This window comes from Chiloscyllium plagiosum, unplaced genomic scaffold (genome assembly GCF_037043375.1).
Source record: "Chiloscyllium plagiosum isolate Xiang-an unplaced genomic scaffold, Cpla_swu_hap1 HiC_scaffold_25, whole genome shotgun sequence".
Taxonomy (NCBI): Eukaryota; Metazoa; Chordata; class Chondrichthyes; order Orectolobiformes; family Hemiscylliidae; genus Chiloscyllium; species Chiloscyllium plagiosum.
The window spans coordinates 13,732,899-13,758,066 of record NW_028270163.1 but is presented as its reverse complement, the minus strand read 5'-3'; the positions used below and the strand labels follow the sequence as shown (position 1 = coordinate 13,758,066).

The 25,168-nt window shown below is 40.5% G+C and overlaps 1 protein-coding gene and 1 non-coding gene across 12 annotated transcripts in view; one reads left to right on the top strand and one right to left on the bottom strand.

Moving 5' to 3' along the window:
- LOC122562023 (putative uncharacterized protein MYH16) overlaps nt 1-25,168 on the bottom strand; it is a 276,206-nt gene that overhangs the window by 178,446 nt on the left and 72,592 nt on the right. The window contains exon 1 of one of the 11 annotated variants that reach the window (XM_043714430.2): nt 8,422-8,613. The exons of 9 other annotated variants lie outside the window; for them this stretch is intronic. In XM_043714430.2, coding sequence (XP_043570365.2) covers nt 8,422-8,562 — 141 coding nt within the window. In that variant the 5' untranslated portion in view covers nt 8,563-8,613. Of the gene's footprint in view, nt 1-8,421; nt 8,614-25,168 lie in introns of those variants that run through there. One more of the 11 variants, XM_088000467.1, reaches the window with a different exon arrangement.
- Nucleotides 12,556-12,682, top strand: LOC122562372 (U6atac minor spliceosomal RNA). The gene has a single exon (XR_006315290.1). It is a non-coding gene; the product is annotated as a U6atac minor spliceosomal RNA (small nuclear RNA).

The window sequence follows — 25,168 nt, the reverse complement described above, 5'->3', positions numbered from 1 at the left end:
CTTTAAATAATTTTCCTGTGTGGATAAGGTTTACTCATATACACCAGGAAGAGCAGGTAAAGAAATTAAGACTTTTAGAGATATGTGAGCAAGTCAATCTTTGATGGTGAGAGATGAAGAGTTATGTAATTCGGAAGGAGAACTGCCCAGTAGATGTGAAAATATGTGGAATTCATGGTTAGAAAAGCAGTCTTCCATCATAAAAAGTGAGGTCGGAGAGTCCAGTGAAAAATGGTGAAATCGTGGAAGGAGTAATAGAGAAATTCTCAGTTCTGGGAATGCAGTTGGTAATTTTATAGCTGGATCACAGGTGGGAGTGGTGCCTTCTGTGGGAGAAAAACCAGTGGAAAATTAAGCAACTGAGGTATTATAGAAGGTATATCCTGGTATTTTTCCTGACCGTGTAGTGACAAGGTCACAAAAGCACAGGTGGAATCAGGAAGAGAAATTCAAGTATAAAGATAAGGAAGTTGAAGTTCAATTATCAGAGGATATGTTTGATCAGATGATTGAGAAAAAATACAAAATCAGGCGGAGGACAAAGTGGCTAATTTTAGTTCAGCGAAATTAGCTGAATTAAAACAAAGAGGAAAAACTAAAACAGTTGTATCAAAAAATGTACACAAGAAGAATTTGAGTTTATCCTAGAATGTTACTGTCTTAAAAATGAAGTCTTGATGAGGAAATGGAGACAATCACCTATTCAGACAGATGAGAAATGGGCAGAGGTTCATCAAGTTGTATTACTGGTCGGCTATAGAAAGGAGGTGTTTAGGGTAGCACATGAATTACCAGTAGGAGGTCATTTGGCAATAAGGAAAATTCAAGCCAAAATGCAAAAACATTTTATTGGCATGGACTGCAAAAGGATATAGCTGAATTTTGCCAGACATGTCATAAGTGTCAGGTAATTGAAAAACCTCAGGCAGTAATAAAACCAGCATCCTTAATACCTATTCCTACATTTGAGGAACATTTTACACAGGTCTTAATTGATTGCATAGGATCCCTACCTAAAACAAAAAGTGGGAATCAATATGTGTTGGCCATAATGGATATGTGTCCTAAGTTTCCAGAGGCCATTCCATTGCACAGTATCACGGATAAAAGGATTGTATACAAGTTACTCTTCTTTTTACTAGATACAGACTGCCCACCGAAATACAATCAGATCAAGGGTCAAGTTTTACATCAAAATTATTCAGAGAAGCTATGGATAGTTTAGGAATCAATCCAAATCCAATGCATACCATCCAGAATCGCAGGGAGCTTTACAAGGGTGGCATCAAATTTTTAAAAACAATGTTGATGGTTTATAGTCAAGACTATGCAGAGGATTGGGATAAAGGAATTCTATTTGTTTGTTTTGCAATTAGGGATGCATCTAATGAAGCAACTAAATTCTGTCCATTTGAATTAGTTTTTGGGCATGAGGTGAGAGGACCACTAAAATTAACTAAGGAGAAATTGATGATTCAGAGTTCACATATTTGGATGACGTGTCAAATTTTAGGGAACGATTGACTACAGTAGCTGAGTTAGCTAGACAGCATTTGAAAGTAACACAGTATGTGAAGGAAGAGGAAGCAGACAAGAAATTAAAAAATCACAGTTTTGTTAGTAGAGATAAAGTGTTGGTGTTACTCCCAGTGGTAAGTGAACCTTTAAAGGCAAGATTTGGTGGGCATTATCAAATCAAAATTGAGTGTCATAACGTCATAGAGTCATAGGCTCCTCTGAAACAGAGATGGCCCTTTGCCCAAACTGGTACATGTCTATCCACTGGTACATTTCCCTGCACTTGGTCCATATCTTTCTAATCCTTTCCTATCTATGTATTTGTCCAAATGTCTTTTAAATGTTGTTAATGTACCTGTATCAACCACTTCCACTGGCAGCTCATTCCATTTGCATATCAGCATCTGTGTAAAAAAAGTTGTCCCTCATGTTCCCTTTTATTCTTTCCTCTTTAACCTTAAAGTGATGCCCTCTCGTCCTCGATTATCCAACCCTGGGAAAAAGGCTGAGTGTATTCACCCTATTCATGCCTCTCATGACTTTATATACCTCTGTAAGGTCCTACCTCAGTCTCCTACGCTCTAAAGAAAGAAATCCTAACTTGTCCAACCTCTCCTTATAATTCAGATCATTGAGTCCAGACATCATCTTTGTAAATTTCTTCTGCACTCTTTCCTGGTTAATAGCATCCTTCCTGTAATAAGGTGACCAAAACTGAACACAGTACTCTCTATTGTGGCCTCATCAATGTCCTGTATAACTACAACATAACTTTCCAACTTTGATACTCAATGAAGGTCAGCACGCCAAAAGCCTTCTTCACTGCCCTGTCTACCTGTGACTCCACTTTCAGAGAACTGTGCATCTGATCACCAAGGTCCCTTTGTTCCACTACACTCCTTAAGGCCCTACCATTCACCCTGAAACTCATACCTTGATTTGATTTTCCAAAATGCAAGACCTCACTCTTCTTTATATAAAACTCCATTTGCCATTTCTCAACCCACTTCCCCCACTGATAAAAATCCTGCTGCAATTTCTGAGAACCTTCCTCACTGTCCATGATTTTTACACAGAGAATTGTGGGAGCATGGAATGCGTTGCCAGCGAGGTCATTGGGGATATTTAAGAGACTGCTGGGCATGCATATGGTCACAGAAATTTGAGGGTTCGTACATTAGGTTTACCTTACATGAGGATCAATGGTTGGCACAACACCGTGGGCTGAAGGGCCTGTTCTGTGCTGTACTGTTCTATGTTCTATATTCTATGATACTGCCTATTTTAGTATCATCAAACTTACTAATCATGTCTTGTACATTCTCATCGAAATCATTGATATAAATTACAAACAGTAATGAACTCAGCACTGATCTCTGAGGCACTCCACTAGTCACAGGTCTCCAGTCCAACAAGCATCCTTCCATTATTTTCCTCTACTTCCTATTATCGAGCCAATTTACTCTGGATTCCATCCGATCTAACCTTCGAGAGCAGCATACCCTGTGGAAACTTATCAAAGGCCTTACTGAAATCCATACAGACTATGTCTACCAGCCTGCCCTCGTCAACCTTCCTGGTCACTTCATCAAAGAACTCTAACAAATTTATGAGGTTTTGTCTCCCACTCACAAAGTCATACTGACTATTTCTATTGAAACCCTGTCTTTCCAAATGCATGTACTTTATAGCTTATCTCTCAAGTAACTTATCCACCACTTCTCCAATAATGGCCTGACATTCGTTACCCTCCAATCTTCTGGGACCTCACCCATGGCTAATGATGATGCAAAAACATCAGCCAGGGCCCCCTCAATTTCTTCTGTAGTCTCTTGCAGTGTTCTTAGATATATCTGGTCAGGACCAGGAGATTTATCCACCTTCATACATTCTAATACATCCAACACCTCCTCTACCCTGTGATATGGAGTGAGGTGAATTATTTAATAGAAACACCAGATTGTTAGATTTCTTTCTGAGTGTAGCATATGAATATGCTCAAAATGTAGGTTTGAGAGGGAAGGAGAACAAAAGGAGAACAACAGAGTGAAGAACCAAGTTCAGAGGATTCTAAATTGGACATACCTCAAATTAAATTGGACAATGAAGAAGTTCTCAAAATTTGGGATAATTATTTAATTACCTTCCAGAAGAAAATTAAAATGTCCTAAAAGAGTTTTTATAATCACATGAAGAGATAAGTGGGAATAAGCTGGGAAGTACGAATCTGATTATGCATGATGTAGACATTTAATTATGCAACATCCCCCCTTATAGGCTTGACCATCTAAAGTTGGCACAAGTTCAAAAAGAATGTTAATACATGCTCAAAAACAATATAATCGAAGTGAGTTGCACCCAGAGTAATGGTGCCAAAACCAAACGGTATCCAATGGTTATGTATGGACTATGGTAAAGTCAATGCAGTTATAACATCTGATTCATGTCCGATTCCATGTTTGGAAAACTGTACTGAGAAAGTAGGACAAGCAAATCATATTTCTAAGTTGGACATTTTCATAGGATACTGACAGGTGCCTTTATCGGAAAGAGTGAAGGAAATTTCAGCTTTACGACATCAAGTGGACTGCACAAGTTTAAAGTCATGCCATTTCAAAGCCACATTTCAAAGACTAACCAATAACTTCATTTCAGGATTACCCATATGTGTGGTGAACGGCGATGATCGGGTGATTTTTAGTCACACATGAAAGGAACGTATAGAGCATCTATCGGAATTGTTTGATCGACTTTGGGATAAAGGCATGGTGGTCAACCTGACTAAGAATGAGTTTGCAAAAGCTCAAGTCACATTCCTGGGCTATATTATTGGACATTGACAAATGGCCCTACAGGATGTGAAAACAAAGGGTATCAGGGCGTTTCCTATAACATCGATGAAGAGTGATTCCTGGGACTGAGTGGTTTTATTTGATATTCATACTGAATTTTAGCAGTGTGGCTGTTCCACTGATTGACTTGTTGAAGAAGTGCAGAAAATTTCAGTGGACTGAGGAATGTCAGAAGGCATTTGACAGCCTGAAAGTTGTATTAATCACCACCCCAGTGTTAGCCACACCTAACTACGCAGAACAATTAGGGGTGGTGGCTATCGATATGAGTGATGTGTGTCAGTGCTGCACACTTGCAAGAAGATGATGAGAAGATACAAAGATCTATTGGGTAATTTTCCAGAAAATTGAATAATCATCAGCAGAAATATTCCCCAATTGAGAACGAGTCCTTGAGTTTAGTGTTGTCATTGCAACATTTCAACATTTATATTGCCAGTAATGTGTCTGAGACAAATGAATATACTGATTATAACCTCTGAAAGTTTTTAGCAAATTTAAGGATAAAAATTTCAGACTGTTTAGATGAAGCTTATTATTGCAGCCATTCAATTTGAAAATTATACCTGTGTCCGGATGAGAGAATGTCATTGCCGACATGTTGATGCGTCTTTGATGAAGGACGATGGAGGCATTCAGTTGCAGCAAAAAGAAAAGGACTGAAATGGACTGGATTAGTGAATGTTTGCATGGTTAGAATCAATATAATATATATGTATTGAAATGAACTAATAGAGCAAAACTAAAGGTTTTTAAAAATCTTTATGTACTGATAGTTTGTTTTGTTAAGGGAAGAGTTGAGAGTATACAATGGCTTTAAGATGTGTTTTGCCCTTTTATTTATGAAGAAAGGTTGAGACTGAGGTGAAGAGCAGTCTGCTCCAAAGCCAATAAGGTAGATAGCTTGTGAGGCCTTGGGTTTGTTTTTTAATTTGAAACAGTAGAAGCAGCCTGAGTGGGTGGAGTTCCCACAGAACCAGGATCTTTTTTATTTTACTTTTAGCCATCTATAGCAGTTGCTGGGGTCTTGAATCTGGGTGTGGAAGCTGTTTCTCATCTCCCTATTACAGCTAAAAGCTGCAGTTGTCTTCCTGCTGCTAGAATTGCATGTGAGCAATCTATTTTACTGAATTTGCCTTTGACAAGGGTGTGTTTATGGGATGTTACTGTCTTGGTGTAGTTAATTAGTAGTAGTTTATATCTATTATTCTGTTAAGCATTTCAATAAAGTTACAATTAAGCTAATTCTTTTCCTTTACTTCTGTTTTCACTGTATTCTAATTGTAGTGTATGAATAAAGTATGTTTTGTTTCAAGCTTGGTAGTTTGACCAATTGAATTGCATCCAAAGAAATTCAAGTCTAGACTATCTTATTAATATATTTTGAGGGGTTTTGGTCTGGTCCATAACACTGACCTGGCCTAAATTTGACTCCAGACCCTCAACAACTGCCTTTGCAATGACCAAGTGAAACACTCTGTTCAGGGTAAGTGAAATTGGGCAACAAATATTGGTTTGGCCCACATCTGATCAAAAAATAAACAAAAGCTACTAACCTTTCCTAAAAAAAAAGCAAAAAATGGTAGGAACACTGGCCTGGGTGAGGTTGAGCTTAATTAACTTGTTCTGTATAGCTAAAGCTGTCAGATTCTGCAACTGCGCTTAAGGACTCTTAACCCTATCAGTTTCTTTACATCGTCAGGCTCTGCTGCTTTTCTTGGATGTGTCTCCTCCTGATGCCATTAATTTAAAGAAACATCACAAAGTTGGAAATGAATCAGAATATTGCTTACTTTAATAATTCCTGACAAGATTCCCCACCCGCCTTTCCTAAATGTACTGGTGAGAATTCCACAGCCACTACTGGTTCAGCAGTGCACATGAAAGTGGACATATTCAGTACAAGCTGGGGCAATGTGTGCCAGGATATTTAATCATGGTAATCACTGCAGCTGAGTTTGAGCTTGGTATCACTTGATGTCTGCACACAAGGGTTTTCCAGTGTTTAGGTCTCTAGATTAGGATTTGGTGATAATGAGTTGGTATTGTACCTGATTGTCTAGCCTTTTCCATCTCTTCCAGCCCTTCCTGCTGCCAGAGTTGAGGATTTTGAAAGGGAATTAAATTAGAGTTTCAATATGGATCTTGGCATTAATACAACTCAGAACAGAAAGGCAAATCTCTTAAAGCAAGCAACTTTTTTTCAAATCTGACAGTAGAGTCAGAGTTCATTTGTCCTTTTACCCTGGTGCTGCCTTTTTGAAATGGCTGTTGAATTGGCTCTTTCATCCATAGACATGGAAAATCTGCCTTTTGTGTTATTTATTTATTTTTTCAAGTTACTATCAATCTGCATCCATCAACCTGTCCTTCAGTATGTTCAAGATCACGGAATGTGTGAGGGTGTAGGCCATTCAACTTTTCAAATGAACATCATTACCTATTGCCAATCTCCAGTCTTTTTCCCCACACCATTTCAGATAATTTCTATCCAAGTAATTACCTCATATATTTTTGAGTGCCTCAGTTGAATTCACTATGTAAAACAATTTTCCAATTTTTGCAAACAGAAATACAGCAGCATATTTAAGAAAAAACAGCCTGTTTGTAACCAACCTACTCAGACAAGCTAAGACACATCTCTGTACAGGTGGAACTTGAATCTCAACCTCTTGTCCAGTGATAAGGACACTACACTGCGCCCTAAGAACCTAGAATAGTACTGTACAGTAACTAAAATAATAACTTCATTAAAAAACAAAGAATCAAATCATGTTTAAAAATCCAAGGTTTTTTTGTTATCGAAGCTTTTTTAAAAAATGGTTGACACATGTTGCCACTTGTGCAGACTGATAATTAAACAAAATCAGAATTTCACACTGCTAATTCTGAATTTTGTATTTAATCTCTACTGCGTTTACAGTTTACACAAAAGACTAAGAGCAGTGAATTTCACGAAAACAGAAACATAAGAATTGCCTGGGAAACTCAAACACCAAGCACACTTAATATATTTGACTGTCAAGACAACCAGACATTTGTGAAGCACTGGCCTGTGGGAAGCCTGCAAATCATTGGTGCTTAAAAAAATAAAATCATAGAAATTAGTCACCGTGAATAGATAGACCAACGGGAACTAGTTATTAATTCTCAGATGCTCTAGAATCAGGAAACTTTGTATCTCTGTAAACATGATGTGTGAGATCAACAGGGGAATGAGTTATGCAGCAACTGTAGACTGCTGGGAAACCAGCTGACACAGATAGCCAAGGAGCATAAGCAAACAGATTCAAGGAGATCAAACATTTATCTCACAGATTTAAACTATGGCACTACACTCAGCTGTGTGTGCTGTATCCTGGCAGAATCTCTCAAGCGCTAACTCAACCATGTTCACAGCATCGGATTCAGTGCACTCCAGAACTTTAATCATTGGAAGAAATATTTACATCTTCCCATCTTTGTCCCTTTTGAAGTATGCCAACAACCCTTTGCACTGCAACTAAAGGGTTAAGTGATCACAGTTTCTGACAAACCTCATCAATATCGATAACTTTAATCTGCTGCAGCACTCAGAAAGGTCGATCGGAATCACCCTTGCCAAAATGTAAAAAAAATGCTTCAGCCCTGCCTTGGTATCCACAACTCTAGACCCCTGCTTAAAATAGATTGTAATGTTCGATTTTCAATCAGATGAAAAAAACATTGTGACTTCTAATGATTTTCATTCAAACATATGAAATAAACAGTTCCTAAGAAACTATTTTGCCACGCAAAACCCCAAAGAATTAAATTCTGAATGCTCAGGGGAGGCTGAACCCTTATGCCTACTGAGCAACTAACAAGCCAACTGTGTTCAATTACAGTGTACCTCGCTAGCAAGCTTAGTGCAATCTGCTTCAAGTTTTCTTTTCCTCCCAAGGCTTTATCATTGGCCATTATACAGCGGGTTCGAACAGTGCCCTTATTCTTCCACACAGGCGAGGTGAAAGGGATGAAAGAAAGTAAGCTGTTGCAGAGGGCGAATTTGCAAGTGAAAGGGAATACGTACAGCAGCGATCCTCTCCTCCAAGGTCACGCTGTAGTTATCCCAGTCTAGATCTTCTGGTTCAGGCTCCAGCTCCACTCCGTCGGCTGCTTCTGACTCATCGGACAGAGACCGTGATCTCCGCAAGCTCCGAATTCCTGACATTTCTCGGCTGCCTAGCTTTGAGTCCCTGACTTCAAAGTGCACACCTGCCTGTCTGGCTGACGAGTGCAGCAAGAGCAAGGCAAGGCTCAGCTTGATTTACTGAGACGGGAGAACCGCAGCGGCGGAAGCCTCCCAGCTCAGAAAGGTGGCCCAGCTTCTCCCTGCAGCTACACCTTACAGCTCGACCCTCCGAGACTTTGTTTTGTCTTTGTTGATCTTTTTTTCCTGTGGATACCTTTGCTCTCCCCTTCTCTCTCTCTCTCTGCTCCCTGCCTCAAACATGTGCCATCAGAGTCAAACAACCACTTTTTGCTATTTGGCACTTTCACTTGTCAAAGAGGTTGAGGCACAGCAAGCTGACTCAGCACCTCACAGAAGGAGACTAGCCATCAGGGAAGTATTTGTTATCAATGGGAGCTCTAGTGCCCCTCCAGACCCCACACACTATGCAGTTTCTTTTTTTTATTTTGTGTTGCATTTTATCAAACCAACTATTTGGTGCAGATATTCTATTCAGAAACCATGTCTCCCACCTCGGAAGCCTTCAGGCTATGTTTTTGAGAATACAGTATGTGAATGTTTAGAGGCCTAATGAATCAATAGGTGGCAACTTACAGCACCATTCACAAAAAACAGAATATTCTTTGCCTGTACCAAAAGTCCTGGTAAATTCATGTAAAATCAGAAATTATATTACATCAAGAAAATGACCATTATTCCACAAATATTATTCCCTGGAAGCTAATACCTGGCAACATATGAAACTGCTTTATATGTTCAACAGCTGACATTTTAAAACTATATTCACATGTGTTTCAGAACAGTGTAGAATCGAGTCAGCATTATAAGGTGTTTGAAGCCTGCTTCAGCATTCTTAATGTTAGCCCCTTACAAAGTTATGAATTAGGACTAGGCAATTTGACCCCTCAATTCTATCCCAACATTCGATGAAATCACTGCTGATCTGATTGTGGCCTCAATTTCACATTCCCACCTATCTCCGATAAATCCAGACTCACTAATTGTTAATCAAGAATCTATCTGCCTCTGCTTGATAGTATTCATTGACCCTACCTTCACTGCTCTCTGGGAAAAGGATTTCAAAGCATTATGATTCATTGAGAGAGAAAGGAAATTCTCTTTAACTCTGTCTTAAATGGGAGACATCTTATTTTGATCTGTGCGCTCTCGTTCCAGTCTCTTCCATAGGCAGCCATGTTTTTAGCATCCACCTGTCAAGTATCCTCAGGATCTTATATATTGAAAGATTTTCACCCCTCATTTTTATCCATAAGACACAGGTCCAGCCTGTCCAAAAGTTTACTCATTCGGGAAACACCCTCTTACTATGTATTAGTATCAAGTGAACCTTTTCAATACTGCATCAGGAGACCAAATCTATAGTTTAGCAGCACACTTTACAATTGTGGCAAAACATCCCAACTTTTACAATTCCAATCCCTTTGCAATGAACAACAACATTCCATTTATCTTCCTAATCGTTTGGTGTGCCTGCATACAAAGTTTATGTGGTTCGTGCACCAAGATGCTATTATCCTTCATATCCATAGCAGAGCTTTGCAATCTCTCTCCATTTTAATAAAATGCTGCTTTTTAAAAAAAAATTCTTTTGGCCAAAGTAGACAAGTTCACATTTTCCTACTTTAAGCTCCACATGCTAAATGTTTGATTGAAACTGTTCTTTGTGACAGTAAATGTGCCACTATAAAAGCAAAGAATAATGATCGTGAGTGTTTTTATAACCAGAGCTCTGCTTCCACAGTGATTCTGCATGGATCAGAAACAGATCAGTTGTATTTTCATGACTGAAAGCAACAAATGCTGGCAATCACAATGGGTCAGGCAAGCCACTAGCTTGTTCTCTCTCCATGGATGTTGCCTGACCAGCTGTGATTTCCAGCATTTGTTGTTTTCAGTAAGGATTCCAGTAACTACAATAATTTGCTCCGATGTTGTATTTTTATGGTGTATATTGGTATGATCTCAGCTGGTTAATAGATTCCAGACTGAAATCTAGTTTGATAGATCATATTTTGTCGATTTAACAAGGTTGCCCTTCATTGAAAGATAGGTAGATAATGTTGACGATTTGGTTTTAACAATAAAAGAGGAGATTTTTTTTCTGCAGAAGTATGGATAATAAACCAGAATATCATCTGGTTTTAGTATCAAGTGAACCTTCTCTAGGCTGCATCAGGAGACCAAAACTTTCACAGTACTCCATTGTTTCAGCAGCACCCTTTACAATTATGGCAAAACGTCCCAACTTTTACAATTCTAATCAGTTTGCAATGAACAACAACATTCCATTGCAATGGAATAAAGCTATTTACATAAAACATATTCAAAAGGTTTTCAAATAGACAGTAAAAATACAATCCCACTTATTCCATCACCTCGGAGTACTTAAATACCAGAGAGAGTCTGCTATTCTATTACACAGATTTAATTAATTTTTTCTTTCAACTTCAAGTCTAAGGGCTTTGGTAGCCTCCTCTGATTAGTCACACAACTGAGCTGAAAACTTCTCAAATTTGAATGATACCTTCCGTGTTCTACTTCAGGCTTTGGACTTTAGAACTAAAACCTTTAAGTTGAGGCAAACTATTTTGTAACCATTCTAAGCGATCCCCTTTCTTCAGGAGAAATGGATTCACACATCTAACGATCACCAGGTACTCTTTGAACTGAAGACTTTCCAAACGTAGGTTGACACCCCCCCCCCCCACCTCACCCTCACTAAGCAAAACAAAGTCTTGATCCTTTTAAATATAAAGCCTGCTAAATCTCTTCATTATTTACTCTGTTCACTCATAAAGCTCTCCCAATGCAATCACATTCTCATTATCACTCCAGTCACTCACTATCTCATACTGGTTTCTTAAAAGGAAAACAGGGCTCCAGAAATGCTGAAAAGCTGGTCTTTAAACTCTTTTGTATTTAAATATTTTTAAAACAAAGCTATTCAGACATATTGCAACATATGTCTGGAGCAAGTAGGAGTTGAACCCAGACTTTTTAGCCCAGAATTAGGGATACTACCACTATGCCACAAGTCTCCAAAACCCACATGTCACTAGTTCAAAATCCAAACTCTAAAATAAATGATACTTCTTTAAATCATCATATCAATGACTCAAACTTAAATTTAAAGATTGGGATTACAGATGATTGGCCATGTGGTTGATAATGAGGAATATTAAATTGTAGGCCAATGGATATCAACATTCTGATGTTGTTGCATGTGAGATAATGAACTGAGAGCTGGAAAATGGGATTAGGTTTCATAATTGTTTTATGTTAGCACAGACATGATAGATTGAATGGTCTCATCAGTGCTGCATATTTTACATGATTCTATGATTGCAAGTTAGAAAACCTTGAAAAGCTTTGTTACTTAGAGGTAATTATAAAATCAATGACTTATTATATTTGAAACACTACAGTTGAAACTAAGTTACTTGTCCTGGGGAAGGGAAAATAAATCTAATCTTGGTTGTCATCCAGTCACCTAATATCCTTGATTGGTTATGAGTCACTGACAATCAATTGGTCTGTAACTAGGGGAGAATATTTTAATACTATGGGGAAAGAATAGGCAAGTCGAAAAAGTTGGACTACTCTCCTAAAGAGTTGATAAAGGCAAGTTGGCTGGATGGGTTTTGCTGTTCCAACTGAACTAACCCAGAGCTAAGAGAACATTTTTTTTTAAAACGCAGGAACAAATACTGAAGATGTGTTAACATCTGTGGAGAGGGAAAAAGAGTTAAGATTTCAGTATGACTTCTTCATAACTCAGAAAAAAGTCACAGAGGTGGTCTTAGCACAGTGAGGCTAATTATTGTTGAAGACCTGGAGTTACACTTGTGAATGAGTGCTGGAGTACAGTTTTGGTATCATGGGGAGCACAAACACAGACAGGAGTGTGATAAGCAGAATGGGAGCTGTCATTGAGGCTCCTCACGATGAAAGGAGTTGGGTGAAAGGAGAGAAGGTTAGTGGTCCCCTTGAAAGGGATGGAAGACGTTCTAGTAGCCTTATAACACCTATATTGTTAAAGCATTCCCATCTACTTAATGGTACCTAACCAGGATTTTGGGGACTTGATAGTTCAATTGGCTGGATGGCTGATTTATGGTGTAGAGTGATTTATGGTTTGTATTTAAAATCACAAACTTTTGGAGCACTGCTCCTTTGTTAGGTGAAGTGGAGGAAACACACAAGCACAGAACTTATTGGCAGAGAGATGATTGCAAGATAATTCCAGGTAATTAAGACTGTCAAAAGATGGTACAAGTGGTGTGAATGGAGTGTCAACGGTCTTTGTAGGTGGTCAAAAGTGTCAAACGGTTTGAGAAAAGTGTCAACAGCTGAATAACAAGTGAAAGGATGACCTATAATCCAATTAATTAAGGCAGAGAGATAATTACAAAAAAATCAAAAATAAGGTGGTGCTAGAGAAAAATCAAATGACTGGAATAGCATGATAGATATCAGAGTTGTATGACGAGAGTCTAAACAAAGTACCAAGTAATCCAAAACTGTACAAACTAATTAAGATAGAGAGATCATTACAAGTTATCAAGGTGCTGGTGTCAAAACAGAACAGTAAGGAAGATTCTAAAAACACAGAACAGTATGATAGGGTTATACATAGCACAACATGACCACAATACCGCACAACCCTGCCACAGCAACCTCTGCAAGATATGCTAGATCATCGACATGAATACTACCATCACATGTGGGAATACCACCTACCATGTACACTGTAGGTACTCATGTGACTCAGTCAATGTTGTCTACCTCATACGCTGCAGGCAATGATGTCCCCAAGGCATGGTATATTGGCGAGACCATGCAGTTGCTATGATAATGGATGAATGGACACAGTGCAGCAATCCCTGGTCAGGGAACACTTAAGCGATCAAGAATGCTCTGCCTCTGATCTTCAGCTAAGTGTCCTCCAAGGTGACCTTTGAAATACACAACAATGCAGAATTGCTGAGTAGAAACTGATAGCCAGGTTCCGTACTGAGAAGATGGCCTCAACTGTGATATTTGGGTTTATGTCACCCAACATGTAACCCAACACACTGGTCTGTGTTTGTAAAATTTTCCTGTTCTATTTTGACACCATCACCTTGATAACTTGTTATGATCTCTCTACCTGAATTAGTTTGTACAGGTTTGGACTACTTGGATAGGCTCTCGTCATGCAACTCTGATACCTATGAAGTTATCCCAGCCATTTGGTTTGTCTTCAGCACCACCTTATTTTTGATTTTTTGTAATTATGTTTCTGCCTTAATTAATTGGATTATAGGTCATCCCTTCACTTGTTATTCAGCTGCTGACACCTTTTTCAAACTGTTTGACATTTTTGATCACCAGCAAAGACTTGTCATTCAGCCTGTTGACACTACAATCACACCCCTTGTACCATCTTTTGACACTCTTAATTACCTGGAATTATCTCGCAATGGTCTACCTGCCTATAAGTTCTGTTTTTGTGTGTTTCCCTCCACTTCACCTGATAAAGGAGCAGTGCTCCAAAAGTTTGTGATTTCAAATAAACTTGTTGGACCACTTGCTGGTGTCATGTGACTTCTGACTTTGGCCGCCGCCTCAGTCCAACACCAGCTCTTTCACATCATGGTTCCCACTGATAGTTTAGGATGTAGATATAAGTTCTCACAAACTTTGATGTAGATATAAGTTCTTGAAACACAATCACCTAGTATTTAGTCTGCAGGGTTCTTATTTTTACAAAGTCTGCAGGAAATGTTGCAAATTTTTATGGCAGAAATGGACTGCTTACCATATCAAGGACAAAAGATATGATGCATCCTTTGGTCATATCAGAAACATGCCCCAGGCCCTTTAGAAAATTAGCTTGCAGTCAGGAAGCCAATTCACATTAAAGAACCAACCCATTGTAAATTGCTCCTGAGAAACTGGTGATGAGCTGCCTTCTGCAATTACCAGAAACAGTTTGGTGTAGATACACCCATGATGATCTTAGGAGAATGTTTCAGAATTTTGATCCAGCAACCCTGAAGGAATAGTGATTTACGTCCAAGTCAGGAAGGTGCATCACCTGGAGTGAAATTTGCAGGTGGCAGTGTTCCATTGTATCTGCCTCCCTGTCCATCTAGAAGATAGCGGGTTTACAAGGTGCTGTCCTTGGAATCTTGGTAAATTTCAGCATCTTGTGGATGATACTGCGACTGCTTACCATTGGTGGTGGAAGGAGTGGATGCTTGGTGATGTGGTGCCAATCAAGTGGTCTGCTTAGTCTTGGATGGTGGCAAGTTTCTTGAGTATTGCTGGAGCTACACCCAGCCAGGGAAGTGAAGAGTATTGGCTTGGCTGGTTCAGTTTAGTTTCTGGTCAACGGTAAGCCCCAGGATGTTGATAGGCATCCACAGGGGGTGTTTGCATGGGTTCTGGAGACAGGACAATATCCAGATTTTTCAATTGCAGCCAAACCAAAAATGTAAATCATTTACAGAAATAAGCAATATGTCAGAAGGGAGTAAGTAATTAAAGATTGGTGGAGACAGCAAAAGGAAATATAAGAAAGGATTGTGCGATGATGCTGCTTCATCAAGTCTACTGCTGTCATGGATAATCTACTGAAACATAGATTGGTCAGCAGAAGATGTTGCTGCACTGTCCCTTCAGAAAGTTGTAGGCATGCAGGAGCATGAATGTTGCATCTGTTGCTTCCAACTGGATTTAACTTCCCAAAGGGCTTAGTTTCAGAATTGTATGGTGTGTTCAGGTATAACCTCTGCATCGCTTCCAATGTCTTATCTTAATATCCATTGGGATATTGGCCTGTTCAAGCCTGGAAGGTTTCAAGGTTAATCTTTGGCCTGGCATTAGATAGTATATCAGTCAGGACAAAGCAGGAGCACGGTAACTGCCTAAGCACTCTTGGATCTAGGAAACTGACTATCAGCCACTGTTGTCATTCCTAGTTAATATACTGTAACCCCCTAGTGAAAACTCGACAAGTTTCTTTAATAGTCATGGAGAGGGGGTTGACGGGAAGGGGGGTTTGTATTGTTGGCATTTGTGACCCATTCCTAACTGTCTTTGAGTGCATTGTTTGGCCATTTCAGAGGATGATTAAGAGCTGACCACAATAAATCAGGATGTGGAGAGGTGTAGATTTCAAAGTGATGCCTATTTCAGTCACATGGATTGTTAAGCTCATATGTTGGAAGTCCCCATGGGCTAGTAAGATGCCAGCGAGTCTCAGCTCATTCTGGAAAAGGAAGCATGTACTTAGCAAGTATAAAGGACAACATTCGGTAGGAACTGTGAGTCTTTTACAGCTGTTCTGGTGTAATTTTCTACTCGATTGGAACAATCAGATTTGAAAACTCTATCAATGCCAGATGTTGTCCATTTCCATTTCAAGATCAGATAAGAAAATTGAAAGTTGCAGGCAAGCTGTAACAAATTTTCAACAGAGGATAGAAAGACAGTTCAATTCATCAGGCCGTAATGCTCTGTTAATCCCCTCTCTCCTATCATAGAGAGTGACTCGGGGTATCCTAGTTTGAGAAGCCAGCTTTGAGGTAACATCATAAATAGACAATCTGATATAGGGAGCTCAAGGCAGGCAGAAAAAAAGTCTTAATAAACATTGTGTGTATGATTCTATATCAATTTTCACATCCAAAAGTTTACATGTGAACATACAAACATATGAATTAGGAACAAGAATAGGCCATTTGGCCCATTAAGCCTGCCTCAGCATTCAGTAAGATCATGGAGCATTTGGTCCAACTTGTCTATGTTGACGAGATATCCTAAATTAATCTAGCCCGATTTGCCAGCACTTGGCCCATATCCCTCTAAGCCGTTCCTATTTATATATCCATCCAGGTACTGTTTAAATGTTGTAATTGTACCCACGTCCACCACTTCCTCTGGCAGCTTGTTCCATACATGCACCACCCTCTGCATGAAAAAGTTGCCCCTGAAGTCCCTTTTATATCTTTCCCCTCTCACCCTCTTGTTTTGGATTCCCCCGCTCTAAGAAAAAGATGTCGTCCATTCACACTATCAGTGCCCCTCATGATTTTTTAAACCTCTATTAGGTCATCCTCAGCCTCCGATGCTGCAGGTAAAAAAGCCCCAGCTTATTCAGCCTTTCCCTATTACTCATACACTTCAGTCCTGGCCACATTCTTGTAAATCTTTTCTGCACCCCCTCAAATTTAACAACATCCTTCCGATAGCAGGGAGATCAGAATTGTACACACTTTTCCAAAAGCGGCTCACCAATGCTGTGTACAGTTGCAATATGACATCCCAACTGTTATATCACCAATGAAGGCAAGGGTCTCAAATACCTTCTTCACCACCCAGTCTATCTGCAACTCCATTTTCAAGGAATTATGTACCTGCACTCCTTGGTCTGTTTGTTCAGCAACACTTTCCAGGGTCCTATATGGTTTCAACTCCACATACCCGCCTACCCCCACTAACGTGGCCTCCCTTTTTAGGCAAAAATCTATTTAGCTTTGCATTAAAAATAATCAATGACTTTACCTCCACCACTCTTTGGGGAAGAGAGTCCGACAGACCGATGATCCTCGAAGAGAAAAGTTGTTCTACTCATCTCTGTCTTAAACAGCAGACCATTTAAAAAAAATAGTGGTTCTTGTTTCTCGTCTCTCACACAAGGGGAAATCATCCTTTCAGCATTGACCCTGTCAAATCCCCTCAGAGTCTTGAGTGTCTCAATTAAATTACCTCTTATCCTTCTAAATTCCAACTGTCCGGTCTGCATGACCTTTCCAAGTAAGATAATCCTCATATCCTAGGAATCAGTTAAATAATTTATGTATTTAACTGTTAGAACATAGAACAGTACATTACAAGAATGGGCCTTTGGCCCATGAGTTTAGGCCGAAAATGATGCCAAATTAAATTAATCCTTTGTGCCCACTAAACTTCCTTAAATGTCCCTATTATATCTGCCTCCAACACCATCCCTGGAAGTGCATTTCAGACTCTTGCCACTCTCTGTGTAAAAATCTTGCCCCTCACATCTCCTTTGAACTTTCCACCTTAAACATATGCCTCCCACTATTAGATATTTTGGCAATCAGATTTTCCAAAGAAATCCCATGCCTTGTGCAAGTTTTAACACAGCAACATCCCGTGAGCCCTCTTCTCCATTAAAGCTCCGTCACCCCATTCCCAAAGTTGGTGAGTCACATGAAAACATGGTTGCTTGCAGAGTGACTCCACAACATTCCAAAGAGTACTCGAATTGAATCCCAATGCAGCAACTTTTACATTCTTTCCAGGGGTGGTGTTGGAGGCAGATATGATAGGGGCATTTAAGGGACTTGTAGATAAGCACATCAATATGCAAGGAATAGAGGGTTTTAGCTCTATTCCTTCCTATTTGTCCATAAACTCTTCCAGCTTGTAGCACTCCCAAGTCCGCGCTTCCCTCCAGTTCTGGCCTCCTGTACATCCCCTTCCACAACACTTCCTTCACCTCCTCATTGACTGCCTAAACTCCAAATTCTGGAATTCCTTCACTCACCATGTCCACCTCTCTAGCTCACTCTCCACCTGTAAAGCCCTCCTGACACTTTCATTAATACTTACTTATGAGATTTCTGCCTAATGCTGCTTAGCAGCTTAGGGACATTGGAACATAAGAACAGGAGTAGACTATTCAGCCCCTTGAGCCTGCTTGGCCATTCAATACGATCATGGCTGATCTGTGGCCTAACTCCATAAGCCTGCCTTGGACCCATATCCCTTGATACCATTGTTGAATAAAAAGTTGTTTATCTCAGATTTAAATTTAACAATTGAATTAGCATTGACCACTGAGGAAGAGGGTTCCAAACCTCCATGACTCTTTGTATGTAGAAGTGTTTTCAAACATCTCTCTGAATAGCCTGGCTCCAATTCTCGACAATGCCCTTGGTTCTAGAGTCTTCAATCAGTGGAAATAGTTTCTCTATCCTGTCTTTCCCTGTTAAGTTCCTGAAAACCTTGATTAGATCACCCCTTAACCTTCTACATTCTAGAGAATAAAGGTCTAAGTTGTTTAATCTCTCTTCACAACAATCCCTGAAGTCCAGGTATCATCCTTGTAAACCTGCATTGAATGCCCTCCATAGTCAAAACATCCTTCCGAAGGTGTAACACCCAGATTTGCTCACAGTATCCAAGCAGTGTCTAACTAGGGTTTTGTATACCTACAGCATAACATCTGCAACCCCTATACTCCAGCCATTAGATATGAAGACCAGCATTTCAATAGCCTTCTTGACTATATTCACAGAATCCCTACAGAGTGGAGACAGGCCATTTGGCTCAACAAGGCTACAAGACCCTCCCAGACCCATTCTCCTACCCTATTACTCTACATTTGTCCTGACTAATGCACCTACAATTCCCTGAACACTATGGGAAATTTAGCATGGCCAATTCACCTACCCTGCACATCTTTGGATTGTGGGAGGAAACCCACGCAGACACGGGGAGAATGTGCAAACTCCACATAGGCAGTTGCCCAAGGTTTGAATCGAACCCAGGTCTCTGGCACTGTGAGACAGCAGTACTAACCACTGAACCACCATGCTGCCCTGTTTGCGGTGTTTTAAAGAGCTTTGTATCTGAACTCTCAAATCTCATTGGACTTCCACAGTATCTAACTTTGCACTTTCTAAAGACTACCCTGATCTATCCTTTTTCAGTCTGAAATGGACAACCTCACACTTGCTTTGCCCAGTCACCTAACAGTTTACTAACATACACATGAAAGATGTTAATAAATACATTATTTTCTTCATGGAGGACCTGCATGGTGTAGGATGGTTGGTTAACCATTGGGATACAGTACCCCACATTCTGGATCAGTGGAGCTGGAAGAGCACAGCAATTCAGGCAGCATCCGAGTGGTGCTCTTCCAGCACCACTGATCCAGAATCTGGTTTCCAGCATCTGCAGTCATTGTTTTTACCTTTTTACCTTTTACAGTACCCCAGAGCCAAGTCCTATTGTACCTTTGCCAAGTATACTGCTCCCAGATATATACCTGCCTTCATCCATGTGTCCTAAAGTCTTTTGATGCTCCCTGCATTGAGGACAGCTAACTTATCCTTAAACAAGGTACAAGCCATGACACTTTCAACACCAGCTGCCCCTGACCTTGACCCTAATCCCATGTAACTCTCATGGATAACTGTATAATATATGACAGATATTAATATAGTCATACAGAGGAACCATTGTTTCTTTGGGTCATTATGTATAATCTGGCAAAGACTAATTTATTGCGACGGATTTTCCACTGGCCAGACAGTCATTGTTCCAGGGTAGATAGGACAGTCTAGCACACTCCGAAGGAATTGCCTGGGAAATGTAATGTTCTATCGGGCAATTCCTCTCTGCCTGCAACCCTTATTGAGTCTCCATTTAAAAGTGAGACTTCAAATGCTTCCAAAGAAATTAAGTAAAATAGTTACTTGGGAAAAGTTAGACTTTTAAATGCAGTCAAAAAGTGTGGTGCTGGAAAAGCACAGCCAGTCAGGCAACATCCGAGGAGCAGGAGAGTCAATGTTTCAAGCCTAAGCTCTTCATCAGGAATGTGGGGGGGGGGGGCAAGGTGGCTGACAGATAAATGAGAGGGGGGATGGGGCTGGGAGGAAGGTAGCTAAGAAGGCGATAGGTAGATGGTGGGGTGTGATGGTGATAGGTCTGAGTAGAGGTTGGAGCAGATAGGTGGGAAGAAAGATGAACAGGTAGGATAGTTCAAGGGGGAGGGGTGCCGGGTTGGAAGGTTGGATCTGGGATAGGGTGGGGGGAGGGAGATGAGGAAATGGGTGAAATTGACATAGATCCTGTGTGGTTGGAAACTGAAGATGAGGTGTTTTTCCTCCAGTCGTTGGGTGGCTAGGATTTGGCAGTGGAGGAGGCCCAGGACTTGCATGTCCTTGGCAGAGTGGGAGGGGATGTTGAAGTGGTCGGCCACAGGACAGTGGAGTTATTTGATGTGTGTGTCCCAGTGATGTTCTCTGAAACATTTTGCAAGTTGACATGTTGTCTCCCCAGTTAGAGGAGACCACATCGAGAGCAATGGACACAGTACATGAGATGTTTGGATGTGCAAGCAAATCTCTGCTTGATGTGAAAGGATCCTTTGGGGCCTTGGATAGAGGTGAAAGGGGAGGTGAGGGTGCAAGTTTTACACCTCTTGTGGTGGCAAGGCAAGGTGCCAGGAGTGGAGGGTGGGCGTGGACCTAATGGGAGATTGTGGAATGCAGGGCAATATATCTCTGGTGGTGGAGTTTGACTGTGGGTGGTGGAAATGACGGACGATTTGGAGTTGTATCCAAAGACTGATGGGGTGGAAGCTGAGGATCAGGGGGATTCTATCCTTGTTGCGGTTGGAGGGGTGGGCTCAAGGGCGGAGGTGTAGGAAATGAAGGAGATGCGCTGGAGGGAATTGTTGATCATGTGGGAGGGGAAATTGCAGTCCCTGAAGTAGGAGGCCATCTGGGATGATCTGGAGTGGAATTGATCCAACTGGGAGCAGATGCAGTGGAGGTGGAGGAATTGGGAATAAGAGATAGCGTTTTTACAGGACAGTGGGTAGGAGGACGCATAGTCCAGGTAGCTGTGGGAGTTGGTGGGTTTGAAGTAGATGTCCATTTTGAGTCGGTCGCCAGACATGGAGATGGAGATGTTCAGGAAGGAGAGGGAAGTGTTCGAGGTGGTCCAGGTAAACTGGAGGACAGGGTGGAAGGTGATCTTGAGGTTGATGAACTGTTCAACCCCCTCGTTAAATACATAGTCTAACTCCTGAGTAATTGTTCAGCAGATTTAACTCACTCATCCCAAATACAACTCACCCAAACCCCTTACACCTCTAAGACCCTGACTCTAGTCCCCTCTCCCCATTCTAGGACCAACCTAACTTTCCCCAACACCATCAATGGCACCAATGCCCCCTGCCACCAGACCTGAACACCCAATCCCATACCGCACCCGACTACCATACTGGCAAACCCCACCACCCATTCCTATACTGGATCTGACTTCCAAACTGTCAAATTCCAACAGCATTCCCATACTGAATTGACTTCCCTGCAGCCAAATCCCAACACCATTCCCATGTCAGGACTGACTTCCCCACTGGCAAATCCCAACACCTACTCCCATACTCCTGCCAGGCCTGACTAGCCCTTCTGTCATATTTGAAACCTGACACCCATACTCCACAACCCCCATCAGATCTGATTTCACCCACACACCTGGGCTTACCCAAACAATGCACCACTTCCTGCCTTCTCCCATATCCATCTTGTATGCTGGCACCGTTATCTCTTGGCACTGCAACCCTTTCCCATGGCATCCAACACACAGGGCACGTGACCAGCTGGCATTCTGCTTATCTTTTCCACCTGGCATCTTACCCCTCCACCCATCTGTCATACTAATAACCCAGTGCCCAAACATCACACTTACAGTTACTTGAATCTGTAAGTGAACAGTTACATTTTGACACAACCGGTGCAGGTAGGACTTGAACTGAACCTTTTGGCCCAGATGTAAAGAAATTATCATTGCATCCTGAGAGCTCAAAACTGCTATATGTTGCTGGCAATCTGTGTGAGATGGTCTGTCTCTGAAATATCTGGCCCATTTTGTTCTATATGGATTGAATGCAATTAGTCATGATCAGTTTGAAGAGTATCTGGGATGCTCGGAGCAGATGCAAAATTATCCCTCTGCTGCTATTTGAAAATGCAGCCAGAGAAAATAAAACAAAGATAATCAACAATAAATATTGAATTTGAGAGGCACCTCAAGTGCAGCATCTGTATGGAGAAAAGTTGAATTCTATCCAACATTTCCATTTGAAATATTTTGTATTCTGATAATTGATAAGTTTAATGAATAATGCATATTTTTGAGAATACAATTAATGGTAAAGAACTGACACAGCTTGATATCAATAGACACATTTATGGCAGTGAATTCACCTAATCTTTGGAGGATGTTATTGCTTAGTTTCTAAATTAAGGTATGCCTATTTCACATTAAAAAAGAAAGAAAACGCCTTTTAATATATAACACATTTCATGATCTTCATACTTTATAACTAATGAAGCACTTTGGAAGTGTGGCTGTGTCATATTAACATTTGGGTAATTTATTGTCACTAATCCTTCTTTCTCTATGTGGAGACTCAGCCTGTCTAATTTATCTGTGATAGAGGTTTGACCATTGATGAGTCTAAGCAGAAGAGCCACCTCACTTACATAGCAATGCAGTTTCATGGATGATAGCAAAATGTGCAGTGTACAATAACTTGATAGGCACAGATGCTTTCCACAATATACATTTGTTAGAACCATTTTCTTGTACAACAGTTTGCATCATAGAATACAATCATTGTGTGCACAGCATGGTTTCTCAAATAACAATGTGATGATAAACAGGTAAACTGTTGACTAACACAGAAATTGCTGAAGAAACTCAGCAGGTCTGGCAGCATCTGTGTAAAGAAAGCAGAGTTAACATTTTGAGTCCAGTGATGCTTCTTCAGAACAGACTCAACGGCAGCACAAGTCTAATTTCCATTCTGTTACACTCCTGTCTGTACCCTCTGTCAATATCACACTTCATGCCCAGGCAATGTGGACAAACACTTGCTTTGGCATCTGTAACTGCAAATAGCTAACACTTTTCGTCAATCAACTCATTCTTTAGCGGTATCATGTCATTAAGGTAATTGAAGGAGAATGCACATTCAGAACCTGAACCAAAGTACTAGTATAACTTAACACGTTAAAGCTTAGTGTAGAGATCACCCATTAATCACCAGGAATGTCAATCGACTCCTGAAAGTAAAATAGAATCAGTAGAATTACCAGGCAAGACTTAACATGTTTAAACCATAACTGTATAGCCGGAATACTGGACTGAAAAAATAGGCTGGCAAACCACATCAAAAGCCATCCACAAATTATGCTCTCAAGATAAAAGTGACAGTGCCCTGTTGTGTGCACATTGGCTACAGAGTAAAATAAATATACATTTAAAACACAAGGGCTATAAATTCTCAGCACTGTAAATAGAACATCAGTGGGTTTAATAGAATTTTTCCAACCTAAAGTATTTAATTGTAAATGTCATAAATTAAATTTCATAATTGTGTAATCTGCAGCAAAATCTTCTGGGCTTCAATCCAAGTCTTGATCAATACACGCTCCAGAGATTTTTAAGAGAACTGCCTTTCCTCAGCCTGGACTTGTAAATACTTGTTTATTTTATTGCTTCCTGCTTCTCCAGGGAGATACTGATTATGATTGCATGCTAGGCAAGGAATCTGTATATTGCCCCGTGGAAAAAGTACCCCCACACAGCTAAATTGTCTTGAATTAGTTTATAGCAGAACATTAGTGCAATGAAAGATAAAATTGGAAGCTCAATCAATAGATATTGGCTCAGCTCAAAATGAATTTCATTGGCTCTTACATACAACAGCAACATTTAACCATGTAAATGGCGCTGGCTTTGGTCTGGACTGGTTATTGGGACCAGTTTCAGTCACAGGCATCCAATGCCTCCCTGTAATCAGACTCTGCGCAAGGTGCTCATTCCAACTAATAGGTTCAAAGATCAAGTGGAATTTATCCTCAGTACCACAGTATCATATGCAGGGTACTCCTAATCCTCAGTCAGTTCACCTGGTTGATAACATCAAATGTCTGGTTACTATCCCAGCTGGAAATGATCTGCAGGTATGTTCAAAGATGGAGGAGGATGAGTTGGGGCAGGAATTGTAAGTATGTCTTCATTTTATTCTCATTTTTCCCAACAAACTCCAAATAGAGGCACTTCAATGGGCATTAAACCCGACATTTACATTTAAACAGCCTAGCTTCTATTTTAGGCATGTGCCCAGACACCTAGAAAGATGGACAAACAGTTAGCAGTGGAGCTGACATTGGCACAGGGGTAGCATGTGTGCCAGTCCACAGATCACTTGCCGTGCCTGTTCTCACTTTACAACGAACAATGTGTGGATGGAAGATCTATTATTTTTATTATTCATTCACAGGATGAGGCTATCACTGGCTGGGCCAGCATTTAATACCCATCTCTAATTGCCCAGAGGAAAGTTAAGAGACAAGCACATTGCTGTGGGTCTGGAGCCACATATAGACCAGATCAGGTAAGGATGGCAGTTACTTCCCTAAAGGGCATTACTGAACCAGATAGTTTTTTTCCAACAATATATAATGGATTCATTGTCATCATTAAATTCTTAATTTCAGATATTTATTGAATTCAAATTCTACCATTTGCCATGGTTAGATTCAAACCTGGGTGCTCAGAGAATTGCCTGAGTCTCTGATTAACAGTCCAACAATAACACCAGTAGGCCATTGCCTCTCTGATGGCAGTCATTAGTCATTAGCATCAGATGGTCATACACCAGCTGGATCTTGAGGGAGTGGAATCCATTTTTAGTTCCAACTGATAAAAAGAGTTGACAAAACAATATGCATGTGTCCTAGGC